Source organism: Coptis chinensis, chromosome 3 (genome assembly GCF_015680905.1).
Source record: "Coptis chinensis isolate HL-2020 chromosome 3, ASM1568090v1, whole genome shotgun sequence".
Classification (NCBI taxonomy): Eukaryota; Viridiplantae; Streptophyta; class Magnoliopsida; order Ranunculales; family Ranunculaceae; genus Coptis; species Coptis chinensis.
In genome coordinates, this window is record NC_141458.1 from 59,045,235 (window position 1) to 59,065,813 (window position 20,579).

The window sequence follows — 20,579 nt, forward strand, 5'->3', positions numbered from 1 at the left end:
AGAATAGCATAGCACTTACATAATAAACACTATAATTATTAACAGCTAAAGCAAAACCTCAATTATATTAATTCTGTTTTCCATGAAACGCTATAGAATCGATTGCGTTTGTATAGAAAACGCTATTGATAAAAGCATAGCACCGTCATTAATAGCGTTTTGGAAAACGCTATGGAACATAATCCATAGCGTTTTTCGCATGCTATCTTGGGACTTTTTTGTAGTAGTGTATGAACTTTAAAGAATCAACTACCTTTCTCCCTTCATCAAACTCTCATTCATCCATATTCAACATTCTATGGTGAACCTCACAACCCACTCATACTTCAACAAGCATTAACTAACATTATCAAAACTCAACTAACTAAACAAAATAGAATTGGGTTATAATAAGAAAAATCCATCCATCATCTTGTGCATCCCTAACTTATTTTGGAATAAAGACAACTGTAGCACTATTAAAGTTTTAACCCATCCGAACTGGCCTTTATCTTCACTAACTAAAGCATATCATAACAGAAGGATAAAGCTAAGGAATCTATTTTGAAAAATTAAAACAACAACTATATAAAAATCAAATGGTTGCTTATGAAAAACAATGAAACGTGTAGCAATGGAGATTATGGAAATGTGAGTACCACCAATTCTGCTGTAAAATACATCAACATACATAAAAAAGCAATACTCGATCAGTTGAGTTATGAAAATATCTTGGTCAATATGGTCATCTTATAGAAGACATTTATAGCCATATATCATTGAAATATAAATATTGGAATGTATAACGAACTGAAAATATATAACACTGCTTAATCAATACTGGCAAACTTTAAAAATAGTAGACTCACCCAAACTCAATAAGTTAATATCGATGTAGAGATGCTTCTTAAGACCATGCTCCTCCTTTTTTCTTTTTTTGTTTAAGAAGAATCATCTGTAAATGGAAAAGGCAAATCTAATGTGTCACAACTGAAAATTCACAGTAAAAGGTGGCAATAGAGATTAACATTGATATAGATTTAAAAAATATTAATAAAAAAGTTGGAAATGCAATGCAAACTAATGTTCAGACTTGAAATTAACACGATTTTCAGTGTTAGAGATTGATTTTTTTAGCATGAGAGAGAGAAAGAGAGAGGGGGGGGGGGGGTACTTGAAGGTTTAACTTGGTTTGGGCTCTCTAGAAATCCTGCACATCTGAAAACAATTAAAATGTTAATATCATGAAGAAAAGAGGAAAAATGAGATTAACTGAGAGGAGAGTGAGAGAGAACTCGGAGAAGATAGATGAACAAACAGGGGCGGACCCAGCATTTCAACTCTCTCCGGGCTAAACAACGATAACTAGAGTCTCAAAAAATAATAATAATAAACACATTCCAAAGAAACAAATGAAACACCAGAATTCACAAGTAGCCAAATATATATACTAATTCATCAAAATATCTAATCAAGTTCGACTACAAATCTATTTAAAAAGCAAAACTACTTAAACGGTATTTTGCGTGTCTTGCGGGCGTCAAAATCATCTATTACCAAATCCAGATGAATATCATTAGCAAAATCTCTTTTAATGTAGATGACCATTGAATCTGCAAGAAACTCATCCTCCATCTTGTTTCGAAACTGTGTTTTGGTAAGTTTCATGGTTGAGAACGCCTTTTCTGTAGTTGCTGTAGATATGGGAAGAGTAAGTACAAAACGAACCAATCTATCAATCAAGTGGTAGGACTTCGACTTTCCAGTTTCAACTAATCTTCTACACAGCTCAGACATCGTGGACATATTATGGAAAACCGAATTACGACAAACATCAATCTCATAGTCCTGCAGCTGAGTTCTCAATATAAGTAACTCTTGATCACTGAAATCTCGAAAGTAAAATATCTCAGCAAGACTGCAAATATCATCAATCCTAAATGATCTGAAAGCATCTTTAGGAGTCAAAGCAAAGCTAAGAGTAAAAAGATCTATTGTTTCATCGGTGAATCTACTTTTCAAGTCCATTAACTGAAAATCTATGGCACTGTTATATATATCAACGCGATACCGATGCTCAAACGTTATGCAATCATGTTGCTGACAAGAACAACTCGTGCCCATCATATAACGTGCATCCATATCAAGCATATCAATGTTATTCTTCTTGCAAAACAAGTCAACTTCACAAAAAAAAGTGCTCCAACCATCGTCTTTTAGGTTTTGAATGAGTACGTACTTTTGTGGTTGAGACTAGATGCATAACGTTAATAATGTCTTGAGATTGATCTTGCAGAGCTTTGCAAAGTATGTCAGTGATTCCCATAGTCTTATGTAGCAAATGTAACATGAAAACAAACTCAAACGATCTAAGTGCAATAAGAGCACCCTTAGCTTCCCCCCGATTAGAATTAGTTGATCCGTTTTTTGTGTTATTCTCAAGAACAGGAGAAAGTGCACTAAATGAAACTACCAAACTCTTTACAAATTGAAAATAGGAGCTCCAATGAGTAGACCCAGCACTCTGCAATGTCGTAATCGATTGCCCCCCTTCTTGTCTCCAGTTCACCATAATCAATCAATTTTTGAATTTCTTCGACTTGAACAACTAGTAACTCAGCTTGGCGCTTAGGAGAAGCCTTAAAATAATTGACAATTGTGCCCAACTTCGAAAAAAAACAACCAAATATCTGATACATCTTTAGCAGCTGCAACCAATGCTAATTGTAAACAATGAGCGAAACAATGCACGTAATATGCACTAGAGCACTCCCTAAGAAATAAAGCTTCAATCCATTCCAAGCACCCTGCATGTTGCTAGCACCATCATACCCTTGACCCCCTCATATCATCAACAAAGAGATTGTTTCGAACAAGAATATCACATATTTCATTCTTGAGGGTTTGTGAACAAGTGTCATCAACGCAGACAATGTTTAAAACCTTTCACGTACAAAACCATCATAGTCGACAAATCTTAATACAAGAGCCATTTGTTCTTTATTTGAAACATCTCGTGATTCATCAACAAGAATACAAAACTTAGCATCTCCAACTTCCTTGCGAATCTTACCCCTCACATGATCACTAATAATATTCAAAAGCTCTAGCTTTTTGAATATTCGGAGAAGTATATGTGGCTATTTCAGAAGCATTATCTAAAACACGATCAATATTAGGATCCAATTCAGCTAAGAACTCAATAAATTCAAGAAAGTTTCCACGATTACTTGACTTGATTGATCCATCATGTCTTCTAAGTGCACAACCTTGTAATACAAGCCATCGGAGAGTCTGTAAAATAGTTTTCCACATAAACCTATTCTTCACTACCTCCTGTTTGTATTGGGCATTTAAAAGATTACCAATGTGCCGAGATGAATTGACTAGATCCTCACAAACATCTATAACAGACATATGAGCAGAACAATGGCTTCCAACATGTTGCAAAAATGCACATTTAACTCCACAATGGACTCTGTTCCAACTTCGAAATCCATTAACAACAAAATTAGAACGTCTAGAACTAAAGACAAAGCAAGGAAAACAGAAAACACTATCTTTTTCTTCAGAATATTCTATCCAAGGAAAATCGTCAAACCAATGACTATTAAAATACCAGTTTTGTTTTCCATCAATGGTGGGCGGATATTCATCGAGTCTAGAATGAAGTGGACCCAATGTGACATAAGCTCGTCGGATCTCGTCACGCTGATTAATAGGATATTCACTTATTTGACGGCGTAACCCCGGGTCACTTACCAAAGAACTAGTAACACCGGTTTGACTAGATTCAATCCCTTGAGAGTTGGGACAAACTTGTTCAATAGGTTCAATCCCTTGAGAGTTGGGACGAACTTGTTCAATGGGTTCAACTCTTTGGAACTTTGAACGGCCTTGATCATCCTTTTCAATAGTACTAGCAACATTGGATGTGTCGGGTGTTTCTTTTAGTTTTAAAAAAGAATCTATCTTTCACACTCCCTTCGACATTGAACATCTAAAAAAAAAAAAAATCACACATTTATCTATAATTGTTTGATGAGAAACCAAAATGAGAACTACATGGTTTCAATACACTTGCACAAAAAGATCCTACCCAGTACCCATGGGAGAGGCAGAAATGGTTTTGCAATTCATGAAATATCTTATTCACCAAATTCTAATTCAAACAACCATAACAAGATTATACTATAATCAGACCAACTCATGCAACTGAAATCTATCAGAAACAACAATTAAACCAATATAACAAATGAATAACAAATCTAATTACCTGCCAATGAGCCAATCTCGATAGCAAAATCACCACAAATAGTTCCAAGAGCAGACTCAGAAAGGTTAGTTGCTCGTTGCTCCAATAATCTTTCAACCAGTAAGTAAGAGTAACAACAACATTCAAAATTCCAACGATATATATTGTAATAATAATAATAATAATAATAATAATAATAATAAGCAGAACATACCTTCAAAGTTTGAACGAGTCAATGTGTAAAAGCTTGAGCCTTATAATCAATATCTGAGAATCATAGATCTGAATAGCATAATAGAAGAATCAAGATTCAAGAGACTAAAGAAAGAGAGGGAGCGGGGGTTCGTACTTCATAGTCGTAGAGTCGGTACTCGGTAGAGAGAAAGAATTACATTCATTTTTTTTTGTTCTTTGGGCTAATGGGCTTTTAAGTTTAGAGGCGATCAGTAATGCATACTATTTTTTTTAATGAAACGGACCCCGGGTTGAAGCCTGGTGCAGCCCTCTTCTGGGTCCGCCCCTCCGAACAAAGTGGACTAGTGAGTGAGAGAAAAAGGTGAGGAATTAGAGGTGTTAGAGGAGAGAGATACTAGGGCATTATTTGTGAATTAAAGCCTTTCTGTTTTGACTTTTGCATTCCTTTATGTGTTTTTTTTTGTAGTGGGCAATTAAAGGTGTTTTAAACTTTTAATGCAATCTTGGCCCACACGTGATACATGGCAGAAATAGTTATTTTTGGGCTCAAGATTTTAGACCATAAACCAAAGAGATTTGATTAAAGGGCTAATTAGATAAGCAAAGATAATTAATTACATCGAGGTGGAAGTTTGAGAGCTTAAAATGTATTAATTGCAAGAAAACTATTGGGATTTAAAATGTATGTAATCATTTCTTTAATTTATTTATAAAACATTTAATTCATTTAAATGTTATTGAGAATTTTCATCAAAAGGGGTTTCAAAACGATCTAAGCTATTCATTTGCCTATATCAAATGTAGAGCTCTACGAAATCCCCATCACCGTTTGTCTTCCCATTTTGTTTTGTTATAATAGATTCTAAAAAATATTAGCAACTATGCAGAGCTATGAGATATGAAAATTATATTAATCACTCATTCAAATTTCTTACACCACTTTCTATGAAAGCATCGAACCTTGATAAAAACCAATCATAATTGCTACTTGAATAGCAATTCAAATTTTTGTTGTTAGGTTTAATAATTGAAGTTTTGTGAGAATGCGCAATGTGGTGAAAATGATATGGAAGCTACTTGAATAGCAAGACATTCCCAATCATAATAAAAGATTTATGATAAACACTATTTAAAATGCAAAATTATACTTGTCAAGACATTATATTCCCCCTACATATAATACAAATATGTTTCAGGGTTAGTTTAATGCTTTTGCATCAAATTTCTGATTTTTCATTAATTATTCTTTGATGTTAGTTCAATGTAGTTGCATCCAGTTTTCGATTTCCCATTAATTATGGTTAGTTAAATGCAGTGGCATCAAAATTTTGATTTCCCGTTAATTATTCTTTGAGGTTAGTGTAGTGCAGTTGCATCAACTTTATGCTTTCCTGTTAGTTATTCATTAAGGTTAATTCAATGCAGTTGCATCCAGTTTTCAATGTTTCGTTAATTAGTCTGTGAGATTAGTTCATTGCATTTGCATATAGGTTCCAATTTCCCATTAATTACTCTTTAAGGTTGGTTCAATATATCTGCATACAGTTTCTGATTTCCCGTTAATTATTTTTCGAGGTTTGTTCGATGCATTTTAGTTTCCAATTTCCAGTTATTTATGCTTTGAGGTTAATTCGATGCAGTTACATCCGGTTTTTGAATTCCAGATAACTATTATTTGAGATTATTTCAATGTATTTTTGCATCCAATTTTTTATTTTCCATTAGTTAATATATGATTTTAGTTAGTTTAATGCAATTGCATCCAGTTTCCGATTTTCCGTTAATTATTCTTTGAGGTTATTTCAATACAGTTGCATCCACTTTCCGATTTCCCGTTAATTGTTCTTTGAGGTTAGTTCAAGGTATTTGTATCAAGTTTCCGATTTCCCATTAATTAGTTTTTTAGGTTAGTTCAATGCAGTTGCATTCCCGTTAATTATTCGTTGAGGTTAGTTCAGTGTAGTTATATCCATTTTTTGATGTTTCGTTAATTAGTCTTTGAGATTAGTTCATTACATTTGTATCCAGTTTCTGATTTCCCATTAATAACTCTTTGAGGTTAGTTCAATACATCTACATCTAGTTTATGATTTATGATTTCTAGTTTCTTTGAGGTTAGTTCGATGCAATTACATCCGGTTTCTGATTTCCCGATGTTAACTATTCTTTGAGGTTATTTCAATGTATTTGTATCTAGTTTCTGATTTCTCGCCAATTATTCTATGAGGTTAGTTCAATGCAGTTGCATTCGGTTTTTGATTTCATATTAATTATTTTTTGAGGTTAGTTCAATGTATTTGCATCCAGTTTCCGATTTCCTGCTAATTATTATTTAAGGTTTGTTGGATGTGATTTAGGCATAGGACATGGAGGAGTGATACGTGATGGGCAGGGAACAGTGATCGAAGCTTATTCAGGTTCTAGAGGGATGCAATTGCTAATATTTCAAGAACTCAAGGCAATTGAGATAGGACTGATCAAATGTCATGAGCTAAGCATACACGATATTGAAGTGGAATCAGATTCTCTATGGGCAAATCAGATAATTAAAAACATGGTGGATAGTCCTTGGTATTGTTTAGACATTGTCTTGCATATCAAAGAATTAGTTAATTCTTTTGCATTTTACTCTTTTGCTCATGTTTATAGAGAGTGTAACAAAGCAGCGGATTAGTTATCTGGTTTAAACATCTCTAATTGTAATAATTGTACTTTTCAAGGTCCCCCTCTAAGTCGAAAACTAGATAGACTAATAAGGGATGATGCAATAGGAACATTGTATGAGCGCCTTTGAGATTAATACAGGTGGGGGTCTGCCTAACCCTAGCTTATTTTTGCTTAAAAAAAAGGTTTGTTTGATGCATTTGCATACCGTTTTCGATTTCTCGCTAATTACTCTTTGAGCTCAGTTGATCAATGTATTTGAATCCAATTTCCGATTTCATTTTAATTACCCAATGTGGTGTGTAATACCAACTTCTACTGATCCATCTATAATGTCCTTGCAAACATGACATAAAAATAAATTATGCTTGATTTACTATGTGGGATCATCAAAGATTATTTAGTTCCCGATTTCATGTTAATTATTCTTTAAATTATACATGACTCGCTATGTTGGATCTTCAAAGATTATCTACGAATGGGTGTTGTTATATTAATTGTTTTTGAGAAATATTTGCAACTATGCATAACTACTATATATAAATATTATATTGATCACTCATCCAAATTTCTTATAACATGAAAACCCCACTCTCCATTAAAAAAAATAACTCACATTTGATAAAATCCCTTCAACTTCATTTTGTTGTTTAATAATAGAAGTTTGATTGAACGTTTTGTGAGATTGTCTAAAAATGCGAAGTTCATATTAAAGCTACTTGAATAGCTAGGCGTTCCCAATTATACGAAAAGAGATAATATAAACACCATTTTAAGTGCAAAACTATACTTATCAAGACATTCCCACAATATATCACCCAACTATGTTTTGAGGTTAGTTCAATGCATTTGCATCTAGTTTTCTAATTTTTCGTTAATTATTTATTGAGGTTAGTTTAATGTCGTTGCATCCAGTTTTTGATTTCTCGTTAATTATTCTTTGCGGTTAGTTCAATGCATTTGCATCCAATTTTCGATTTCATGATAATTGTTCTTCGAGGTCAGTTCAATGCATTTGCATCCAATTTCCGATTTCCCATTAATTATTCTTTAAGATTAGTTAGTTTAATGCATTTGCATCATGTTTCCGATTTCTCGTTTATTATTCGATAAGGTTGCATTTGCAACTAGTTTCCAATTTCTTGTTAATTATTGTTTGAGGTTAGTTCAATGGATTTGCATCCAGTTTCCGATTTTCCGTTAATTATTTCTTGAGGTTAGTTCAATGCAATTGCATCAAGTTTATTTTTTGAGATTAGTTCAGTGCAGTTGCATCCGATTTCTGATTTCCCATTAGTTATTCTTTAAGATTAGTTCTATGCATTTGCATCCTGTTTCTAATTTATAATTAATTTTTCTTTGATGTTAGTTCAATGCAGTTGCGTCCAGTTTCCGATTTTCTGTTAAGTTAATCTTTGAAGGTTAGTTCAATGCATTTGCATCTAGTTTCCGATTTCTCGTTAAATATTATTTGAGGTTAGTTCGATGCATTTGCATCCAGTTTTTGGTTTTCCATTAATTGTTCTTTGATGGTAGTTTCATGTAGTATTATATATTTTTTTAAATATTTGTCATTATTGGTTTGCCATTATTTTTTTTTTATTATTTTTTTCATTTTCTATTATATATTTTGTGATATTATATTTTGTATAATTTAATTTTCCACATGTAATTTATTTTGGTTTGGTATATACTTTATTTAAGCCCAACGTCCACTTTAACTAAATTTCATTATTCCACTCAATATATTATAAAATTGGAAATTACATTACAATGTTGAAAAATTATAAATTCAGAAATTTAATTGGAATATGTCTTATTTATTGTGGCCGGAATTGTGGTTTTTGAAATCTATATCTATATACTAAAGTAGAGACCTCTAAAAGAGATTTTCTCTCTTAGGTGACACTCTAATATGGGAGATAATCTTTTCTAATAACCTACAATGTCATGTGGAACCTTTTTTTTTTGAGAGTTTAAATGTATTTTCACTTTCTTTATATTTTACCAAATAAAAAAATTTGCTAAAAATAGGTGAAAATAGGTGATTTGCAGAAGTTTGTTTCATATTACGAATCAAACACTTTTAGTATCTATTATAAAACATTGTTTTATTTGGAAGTTGGCTGCTTGATCTAAAGCTTTGCTAAAATTTGATGAAATCAGGTCGTCCTTTTTCAATTTTGCCAAGTACTTAATATAAAAGAGTACTTAATTTGTAGAAGTTAGTTTCATATTACGAATCAAGCTTTTTTAGTATCTATTATAAAACACCGTCTTATTTGGAAGTTGGCTGCTAGATCTAAAGATTTGCTAAAATTTGATGAAATCAGGTCGTCCCTTTTTAATTTTGCCAAGTACTTATAAAAGAGTACTTAACAGCTCATTCTACTATTTGTCTGCTTCTTCAGATCTTCAATATGATTTTCCTTACAATTTTCCAAATTTGCCACTAAACTTATATTTTTCCTTTATTAGTAATAAAAATTAGAAAAAGAGAGAAGAAGAGAAACAAAGAGTCCATCATTCCGGCCAATGTTTCACTTAACTGTGTTTATGAATTTTATGTTCTTTAATTTGATTGCAAAACCTCATCAATAATATTCAAACTTCTTTGACGAAATTGATAGTCTTTGGTTGATTTCTAACTCAACATGTTGAAAGAAACACATGTAAGCTCTTTGACATCTATGGACTTAAGGAGTCGGATCATGTACCACTAAAGAGCACTTCCCTTTGTAGCGACAATTTTATTTCTGTTAAATACTGTTGAGGGAATTGCTGAAAAACAAACAAGTCTAGAAAGTGTTCTATCTATGTCCTGTACAAATAATTTTTTATTTGTCTATTTCCTTACTTCTATTGCCATATATTTGTCACTTTTTAGTATATATTTTTATTTAAATATAAAAGGGAGAAGAAGAGAAACAAAGAGTCCCTCATTCCGGGCAATGTTTCACTTATGTTCTTTGATTGCAAAACCTCATCAATAATATTCAGACTTCTTTAATGAAATTGATCGTGTCTTTGGTAGATTGCTAACTCAACATGTTGAAAGAAACACATCTATGGACTTAAGGAGTCGGAGGATTATCACTCAAGAGCGCTTCCCTTTGTGGTGGCTATTTTATTTCCATTAAATACCGTTATGGGAGTTGATGAACAAACAAACAATCCTAGAAAGTGTTCTATTTATGTCCTGTACAAATAATGTTTTATTTGTCTATTTCCCTACTTTATTGCCATATATTTGTCACCTTTTTTTTGTAGCTATGTAATCTATCTTAGAAGGCTTTTATTGTTGAAAACTTTTGGAGGTTAATTATCAGAAGGGGTCTTAACTCTTAACTAGCTAGGTTGATTGTATAAACACATTAGGAAAGTGTATAACTTATTTCTTACGTACCAGTAGAACCAAAAACAAATTTTCCAAATATTAAATCTTTATGCGCTGCTAAGCGTTATATTGCTACTCAACAACGTTATTAGAAGTATGATGACAATAGGTCTCGCAAAAAATGGGTGTGGAGAAGATGCCATCGATCTATTTAATTAGTTCAAAGAAATGGGACTAACACCCGATGCACAAATATTTATAGCATGTGGTGTCCTATTTGATTAGGGGATGTTACATTTAGAATCAATGAGCAACCATGGAGCATTATCTGAGTATAAAGAACATGTTGGGGAGTACAAAATGTTTGAAAAACGTCATGGAGTTTATTGAAAAGATGTAGTTTGACCTGAATGTAGAAGTTTGGGAATTCTTGGTGAATCTTTGCAGAATTCATGGTAAAATAGAACTCGAGGATCATTGTGCTAAGCTCGGTAGTATTTTCAAATTACTCATGTACATAATTCACTTCTATAGTTCTATGTATACTTTCATGACAAATAAATACTAGCTCTAGCTATTATTATGAAAGAAGTAGATCAAATGCCTAGTGACATGTTATGGAAATACTCCAAATGTACAAATCTTATGTGCTTCTTTCATATTTTTATGAGTATCGGATTCAAAAGGGAAATGTCTGAATTATTAGCTTACCACGAACATTGCTTATTACATGGAATTTTAGTTTTGGAATCTAACTACAAGGAATTTTAGTGATTTTTATTGTTTACTAAAAGTGTTTTGGACGAGTAAAATATCTAAAATGAGCCCGGGCGGATCCAAAATCTAGTCCTTAACTATGAATAAATGTCTAAATTTCATAGTGGATGATGACACATCAAAATCGAAACAAAGACTATTTAGGCCCATAGTGCATATAATCCAACTTTATTTGTTTAGGCCTATATAGTGCATACAATCAATATATTAATATTAAAGCTCCCACAAGAGGTATTTTTCTAGCTCTCTTAAAATTCCACGTCATCAACTCCTATTAAAATGGGAATTTCTCTTCTATTGAAAAGAAAAATACTAGCACTTCTAATTAAAACGGGAATCATTCTCCTATTATAATGGGAATTTCTTCCTTATTAAAAAAGAAAAATCTAGCAGTATTAATTAAAACGAGAATCTTTCTCTTATTAAAAACGGATATCACACTTCAAAATTAAAGTGAGTTTTTTAAACTTAATTAAAATAATTTGTTGAGAAATTAAAATGGGTTTTTAAGACTTGATTAAAACAATTTGTTAATTAGGAAATTAAAATGGGTTAGAGATGAAAACAGGAATCCCAATTTGTTAGAAAATTTCTAAATGTATAATAATGATTGTTGAGTAAGTTTTTAAAAAAGCTGGTGCGTATGCACGGGTCTACTTTCTAAGACAACTTTATTTGTTGTCTGCTTAGTATTGGGTGTACACTGTTATTTATTTTATGATTAGTTACTTTTCCCTTTTTTCCCAGTCACATGTGTGGTTAACAAATGTAAAAAGTAAATGTTCAAGCAACTGAATTTATTTTTTTCCTTTGTTCTTTCATTGTCTTTTTATAGAAATAAATTTTGTTATGTTAAACTTCATCTGAGATTAGTGTCGAAATTATTCTTTGGGGCGTATGGGTTTTAGTAGAATTGTTTTCGGTGGAAACTATTGTTTTTAGCAATTTAGTTTTTTGTAATTAGCAATTTAGTAGAATATGTTATATTGTTTTGTTTAGGAAAAGTTGGAGACTTGTGAAACTCTAGATAAGATTGTTTACTTATTTATAACATATTTTTTCGTAATTAGTAATAGAGTTTCAAAAAGCACACCAAACGAGCAAAAAATAGAGCGACCTTTGAGCGATTCTATTCTTGAGGGTAAACCTGTCTTTTACTACCTTTTCTTTCTCCTTCTAGTTAAAAAATAGAGATAACGCTCGGAGTTTGGAGGGAAACTTTCCATATTTGTATGGGTTGATCTCCTTGTTCCTCATTGGGCACTTCGGCATTACCCAGCTGTTGAATCACCAAACTATGGATTCTTCAAGTGGTGACAAACCAAAAGAGAGTTGCTTTTGCCTTGGGCGTTTTTGAATAGTGTCGATAATGCAATAACCCCGTCAAATGAGACTTGTTCAAACACGGTCTCATCTATTGGAACTCCACCGGTACTGGAAGTTCCATCCTCCGATACTACATCTTTGAAGAAGTCATACGCAGCTGCGTTAAAACTGAAGTATGGTAGAAATATAGACACGTCTTCTCTTCCAGTTCGTGGTAAACAGGGTGAGTTCCCCACTATATCCTTGATTGAGAGTGAAGTGGATAAAGAAATTGAATTGTGTTCACAGTCTCAAGTGGGGATATTAGATATGGGGAAAATTACAGTAGAGAGAATCAAAATTCTTGTTTATCAAGTATGGAAGCCCACTGGTCATGTTCAGGCTACCCCACTTGGATGAGGCTATGTCATGTTCATATTTGTAAAATCAGACGACTTCCACACGATTTGGGACCAAGGTTCATGGATTTTCGATAATCAGATACTAAGATTAGTGAAATGGTTTCCCAATTTCTCTACTAAAAAACATACACAGTCTCATGCAGCTGTTTGGGTGCAATTCCTTGGCCTCAGCCTCGAGTATTGGAAAGTTAGAAACTTATTGGCTCTTGGGGAAGCTTTGGGTAAACCAATCCATGTTGATGAAACCACAACATGCAAAACGTGAGCTGGGATATTATGCTAGCTAGTGTGTATGTAGACATTGATCTATCGAAACCAATTCCTGATAAGATATGGGTGGAATCAAAGAAGCATGGGGTTGGTTTCTGGCAACCAATTAGGCTTGGGAAAACTCCAGATTTTTGCAGTCATTGCAAAGGAGTTGGTCACTCAGTGGTCAGTTGCAAATTCCTCAAGTCTGATATGGAGAAGAGTAAATAGAAAGAGAAAGGAAAAGACAATGTCACCAAAGATAAAGCCGTGGTGGTTCAACCAACTCCAGTTGATGCTGGCGAGGGTGCGATAAATGAAAAGGAAGGTCTCAACAAAAACCAGAAAAAGAGATGGAGAAAGAAGAAAAGGGATGAGGCTTCTACCTCGGGGATTATGCAAGGTCAAGCCCAAGATAGACCAGCAGAAAATGACTCTGAAGTAACGAAAGTTGTCAATATTAGCGAGACCGAGACTACAAAGATAGGAACAATACCAGAAGAAAACCGTCCTTCCATTTTTGAGGAGAGGCTCTTGGCAGAAGTGTTTGGTGATGATGAAAGGGAAGAGAAGGAGGACCACGAATTTGTGGATGCAGTGGACACTAATGTTTCAACTGTGGAACAATCTTCAGACTCTGAACAGGGTGGTGATGAGCTTTAGCATACGGGTCTTATATGTACTGAGCAACAAAATGAATGTGAACAACAGGTTGAACAGAACAAAGCTAATGATGAGGTGCCCCAGGGACAATGCTCATTGGAGGTACACCAGGATATACAGGGTCAGTATGACGACACCAATAGAATTGAAGACATCTTGGCGGTTAAAGTTATAGATAAAAGTGATAGAATCATTGAGGAAGTCAAGATAATTGCAACTAAATGTACTCTTGGAGAACAAGAAGCTACAGCTGGGTTCACTGTTATCAAGAAAAGAGGTAGGCCGCCAAAAAAGTCTTCTAAAGTGGCTAAATCTCAGCCAAAATTTACTATTAACTCCTCTTCTCCCCAATGAGAGTACTCTATTGGAATTTGAGAGGTGCCAGGAAAAAGAAAGCAAGAAATAGACTAAAAGAGTATGTAAAGTATTTTTGTCCAGACTTAGTTTGCATAGCTGAACCTCTCATTAGACCTAGCTCTAGTGCAGTTGCTCAGTTGGGTTTGGTGGGTTTTGATTATATGTTTCTACACAATGATGTGCCCTCCAGAGTTGGAAATTTGTGGGTGTTTTGGAGAAGGGGGATGATAGTTTCTTTAGAATCTCTCTCCTTTCAATAGATATCAGTTTTGGTAGATGATAGTCTAGTTACTTTTGTGCATGCTCATTGCCAGAGAGTTAGAAGAAGAGAGCTTTGGACTGAACTGTGTCATATGTACACTGATCAACCTTGGCTAGTAATTGGTGACTTCAATGTGGTCCTTGCTCTGGATGAAAAGAAGGGGGGCAGACTTCCACTTTGGAGTGCAACAGATGAATTTTTTTCTGCTATTAACACATGTCATTTGCAAGATAGCCACTTTAAAGGACCTCAATTCACATGGTGAAACAATCAAAGAGGAATGTTTAGAATTTTGTGCAAACTGGATAGAGCTCCCTTTAACACAGCTTGGGAAGAGAAATATAAGGGTTGGTTCTATAAAGTGGGTAGCAGATTAGGCTCTGATCATTCGCCCCTCTTGGGTAGAAATTATACAGTCCCTAAACTGGCAAATGTGCTGTTTCGATTCAATAAGATGTGGCTGTCTCATGAGTCTTTTAATAACATGGTGTTTAGAAGTTGGTCTGAGGTCCTTCTGGGTACACTTGTGCTTAGATTCACTCAGAAGCTTAAAAGATTGAAAGCTATGATAAAGGTATGGAACAAAGATGTTTTTGGATGCATGGAACAATCAGTTAGGAAGCTGAAGTCCGAATTTGAAGAGACTCAGGCGAGATTAGATGCCAATCCTGAAAACTTCTGTCTACTATAGGAAATGGAAAGTAAGGGGCTGAAGCTGCTCAATGCTGAATCTAATTTGGCATCATTGTTTAGGCAGAAGAGTAGAGTTAGAGACATCAAAGAGGATGGGTTAAACATAGCTTACTTTCACAAAATATGCCAGTTCAGACAAAGTAAACAATGCACAGTGGAAGTTAAAAAAGAAAATGGAGAGATGTTAACCAAACAGGAGGAGATTAAAGAACACTTTGTGAACTTTTTTGAAGACAAATTCAAAGCAAGGGACTATGTCTCTAATGAGTTGCTCCTCAAGCTGATTCCCAAGATTGTAACCCAATAGGACAACCTCATGCTATGCAAAATTCCAGACATGGATGAGATATCTTCGGTGGTACACTCTATGAAGGGAGACAACTCTCCTGGACCCGATGGATTTCAAGGTTGCTTCTTCCATGCCAGTTGGAATATCATCAAAGTCAATCTCTGCAATGCGATCATATCCTTTTTTAAAGAATTTTACTTGCCTATGGGAGTTAACAATAGTTTTATTGCCTTAATTCCAAAAGAAAAAAATGCAGCTAAGGCCTCTCAGTATCGACCTATCTGTATGGATAATTTTGTGACCAAGATCCTGTCCAAAATCTTGCAAATTATACTAAAAAGTATTATTTACAGGCTAGTATCTAAAGAGCAAGCTGGCTTCATCCAAGGAAGGTCAATTCAAGGCAATATTGGCATGGCATCAGAAATGATCAATGCAATGCACAAGAAGTCCAGAGAAGGTGCTGTGGGAATCAAGATTGATATATCATAAGAATATGATACCCTAAGTTGGGACTTTTTGTTTGAAGTTCTGAGGAGGTTCGGATTCGATGAGCAATGGATTCCTTGGATTCATATGCTTCTTAATACTTCAAAAATCTCTATTCTCATTAATGGAGGACCTTGTGGTTTTATTTGGGTTAGTAAGGGACTGAGATAGGGCAATCCACTATCCCCATTATTATTTGCATTGGCTGAAGACACTCTGAGCAGAGGTATCAACCACTTGAGGTCATTGAAAAGAATAAAGTGTGCTCGGCAAAAAAATTTCATGCCCCCCCACTTGTTGTTTGCTGATGATATCTTCTTGTTCTTGAGAGGTGGTATTAAAGAGGTGTCATGCTTGGGGGAGTTGTTTGGATGCATACCAAATCGCTGCGGGTCAGTTAATTAATAAGAACAAAAGCAAAGTGTTCTTTGGTGGTATGAATGGATAGAAAAAGGATGGCATTATGCAACTTCTTCATATACAAGAAGGTAGTCTGCCTAAAAAGTATCTGGGTGTTCCATTGGTACAAGGAAGAGTAAAGAATATGGTGGTATCTGGACTGGTTGACAAGATCCGGGGAAAGGTTACTAGTTAAAAGGGTAAGTTGTTGTCTCTCCAAGGTAGGGCTACTCTGATCAAGTCTGTGCTAACCAGTATCCCTGTATACAATATGAGCATCTATAAATGGCCACCAGGTGTTCTAAAACAAACCGACTCTATTCTAAGGAATTTTTTGTGGACGGGAAATCCATTTACTAGTAGAGCATGCATTGTATCTTGGGAAAAAGTATGCAAACCTCTCGATGAAGGCGGGTTGGGCATCAGACGAATGAAAGAGATCAACCTAGCTCTCCTTATGAAGTTAGCTTGGCATGTGCTAACTGGAGAGGATGACTTCGCCTATTACATGAGAAAAAACTACTTTACAAGAGAGGGGAAGTTGCCAAATACTACATCAAGTCCTCTTTATGGTCGGGCATAAAGTGGAGATTGAAAGAGATTAGCACAAGATGTCAATGGAAGATAGGCTCTAGCAGTAATGTGAAAATTTGGAGGGACACTGGCTGTGTTGCTCTTCTATTAAAAAGTTACTGAATCTCACTGATGTAGATTTGAAGAACTGCAGGGCAAAAGTGCATGATTTGATTAGAGAAGGTTATTAGGATGTTCTAGGGGAGGTTCAGAACATTATTGATCTGACTAGATGCTCAGTTCAGTCTCTGGTGGCACTGAATGTAAATGAAAAGGACCAGCTGATGTGGACTTCTGACATGAAAGGGATCTTCTCAGTGAAATCAGCATGCAACGAAATCAGGAAGAACGGTAATAAGGCGGACTGGTCCTAATGGCTCTGGAAGCCCAATGTACCGAAGAAAAATGCCGCAACTGCGTGGAAGCTAATTAGCAATGCTACTACCATGGATTCCAACATCCAGAAGAAAGGTATTCACCTTTGCTTCCGATGTCCAGTATGTGGGAAAAGTGCTGAAAACCTCAGTCACCTGCTGTGGAACTGTGAATTCGCGAGGAAAATTTGGAAATGGGTGGCAAGTCAGTTCAAACTTAGAAGTGAATGCAGAAACGTAAAAGAGGCTAGTGCTGTGGTGTCAGGGAGAAGTACTATGATTACGCAACTATGGGAGGCAACTCGGACAGGAACTCTAGTGACACTTTGGAAGCACAGAAATCTAATTGTTCATGAAGATAAGACTTGCAGTTTTTTCTTGTGTACATCCATGATTAGAAGAGAGGTCAGAAATGCATCTCGGCTGGTTACGGGGCATTCTATGAATTGTATTGTTGATCTTCAGACCTTGAATGCCTAGAACCTGAAGGCCATGTTGCCTAAGGCACCAAGAATTAGGAGTTGTTGGTGGACTCCCCCTCCTATTGGCACCATCAAAATTAATTGTGATGGCTCGTCTTTAGGCAATCTAGGAAATGCAAGTTTGGGGGCATCATACAGAACCAATGCTGGTGACTTTCTCCTTGTAATTTGGAGGAAAATTGGAGTTAATACAAATTACTTGGCTGAAGTTTTGGCCATTTTGGAAAGCATTGAAATTGCTATATGGCATGAATGGAAGAAAATATGGGTAGAATCGAACTCAAGTGTTGTTGTGGTTGCATTTGGCTCGGGTGCTTTCCCATGGATTTATAAGTGGGAGGTGGAGTCTAGCACTTACTATCGTTTTGAATGATTGATTATGGGTGCTCGGGGATGAATTTGAGGCCTACCTAGTAGGGTTGAGTTTCATTCCCTTCACACAGAATCATGAACATATGTCTCTGTGTATGTTCTACTTTTCCTTTTCTTTTCCCTTTTCTCAACCCCTGTAATTCTTATTCTTTTAATGAAATCTATAAAAAAAATAGAGTTTAAAAAAAACTGGAGTCTCTGTGAGTGCTCTAAAAAATAGATTGGTTAGGGTATAACTATAATATATATCTAAGGATATCTTACTATATTAGAAAAATATCGGGTTTGATGAATATTAGATTTGGTATACGTCTCAGGGGTATTTTTGTAATTTCACTATTTGAAATAATTTTTTTTGTTTTTTTTTTTTGTATGGGGAAAATCGTAGTTTCATTGTAATAAAAAAAAGAAAAACCATTTTGTCAACATTATGGCCTCCACCTTTATTGTTATTCATAGTTGATTTTTTTTCCACAATGGTGGGTCCTAAATGTGTTTGGAGGAAATTTGGAAAACATGGTCCCATGCAAAGAGGCCAGTACCCATTTAAATGGGAACTGAATACCACCTTGCGTACCATTTACTGAAAAACCGACAAAACTCAACCAACTCAGAATAGATGATACACCTCCTATGTTAGTGAGTAGTGAGTAGTGATCTTATTGTTATTGATGAACATACACCATACGTCCTTGGGTCCATAGAAGGGTAAATTCCCAAATAAGGCAAGAAAAGTTACCGCACACTCTTTTCAATACAAACACAATCTAAGCGAAATGGCGAATTTTGACATTTTCAACGAAAAATTTACCTTTATACCTTTCTCTTCAAATAGTTACTAGTTTTTGAACCCGTTCAACGAACGGGGACATTTTCATATAATTGATTTGATTTTTTTTTAATATTTTTTAAATTATTCTATATCAAAAAGTTTTAACTATTCGTAGAAAGGGCATTAAGGCATAATAATATAGTATTAATAATAAAAAAAATAGCTCAACAAACATAATTAATTTGATTTATGACCAAACCACTGACAAATCCTAAAATTTAAAAGTAGAATCTATTTTTCTTTCATGCACAAATCAAAATTGGAAAAGTCATTGAACTCAAAATTTAACTGTTGACACTTTTTAATTGATTATATTTTGACAACTAATCTTTTTTTTTCCCTTAATTTACACTTTGATTCATAGGTGGAACATGTTCAGTTTACATTTTGTGAAAAAAAAATTATTTATATTTTTAAATTACTTACTTAAATTATATAAATCGACACTTTTCACAGAACAGGGACCGTTTTCATAAAATTGATTTTTTTTAATTCTTTTTGAATTATTATGTACCAAAAATTTTTAGCTATAAAATATTGTAATAATTCAAATTTTGATGAAAAGACAAATACTACAACCCTACGTGGGCTATAGTATTAATAAAAGAAACAATAGCTCAGCAAACATAATTAATTTTTCATATAATTGATTTGATTTTTTTTTAATATTTTTTGAATTATTATATACCAAATTTTTTTAACTATAGAATATTGTAATAATTCAAATTTTGATGAAAACACAAATACCACAACATAGTATTAATAAATGAAAAAACAGTTCAACAAACATAATTAATTTGATTTATGACCGAACCATTGACAAATCCTAGAATTTAGAAGTAGAATCCGACTTTAAAACTTGTGTAGCATGTAATACCATCGATCTTTTTTAAAGGTTATGTATAACTTCTATTTTTTTTTTTTTTTAAACTCGTAAGAGCATAGTCAATTAGTAATTAGCAACATTTAAGTACCTAATTTTTTTAAAATTTGAACATTGTAAGAGACAATGACGTCAAGTAATTCCATAACAAATAGCATAGACTCATATAAGAAAGAAAATTAAAACACATAATGATCACCTAAGCTATATTGATAAGGTAAAACAACGAATGGAGACCGTTTTTATATATATTTTTTCATTTTATTATTATGTATAAAAAATCTTACTTTCAAACTATATTTAAACTCATATAGTAAATTAATTGATCAAAATTCCCAACGCCAATTATTTGCCAGATTTCGTTCTAGACTTCAAACAATAAGAAAAAAATGATAAGCAATAAAGAATTATGCAAGACATTTATGCTTTAAGAGAGGAAGCTCTTGAGTCCATCCACACTATAACAGTTGCTAATGATAAGCAATATAGCAATTAATTACTAAATAATTAAGCTCAGAATAAACTAAGAAAGTACTCTCACTGATCTACCCATAACTTTAGGATATTATATACAATATAGACATAATTTTGTATGGCTCTTTACCTTTAATATGGGAAGCAATACTACCATTGGACATGTATAGGTGAACCAAAAGCTTTTGATGTTTGGCAATCCGATATTATCGTAGAAGGTACACACCCATTTGTATATAATTTCCCATCCATTA

At 34.0% G+C, this 20,579-nt stretch overlaps 1 protein-coding gene across 1 annotated transcript; it reads right to left on the reverse strand.

Moving 5' to 3' along the window:
* Positions 1-1,485: 1,485 nt before the first annotated feature.
* Positions 1,486-2,103, reverse strand: LOC147510204 (uncharacterized). The gene has a single exon (XM_086598052.1). The coding sequence runs from the start codon at positions 2,101-2,103 to the stop codon at positions 1,486-1,488; it is 618 nt and encodes a 205-aa protein (XP_086454178.1).
* Positions 2,104-20,579: the final 18,476 nt, after the last annotated feature.

Excerpts from the sequence above, each read along its gene's own strand:
- LOC147510204 (XM_086598052.1), bottom strand. The coding sequence starts at position 2,103 with ATGGGCACGAGTTGTTCTTGTCAGCAACATGATTGCATAACGTTTGAG.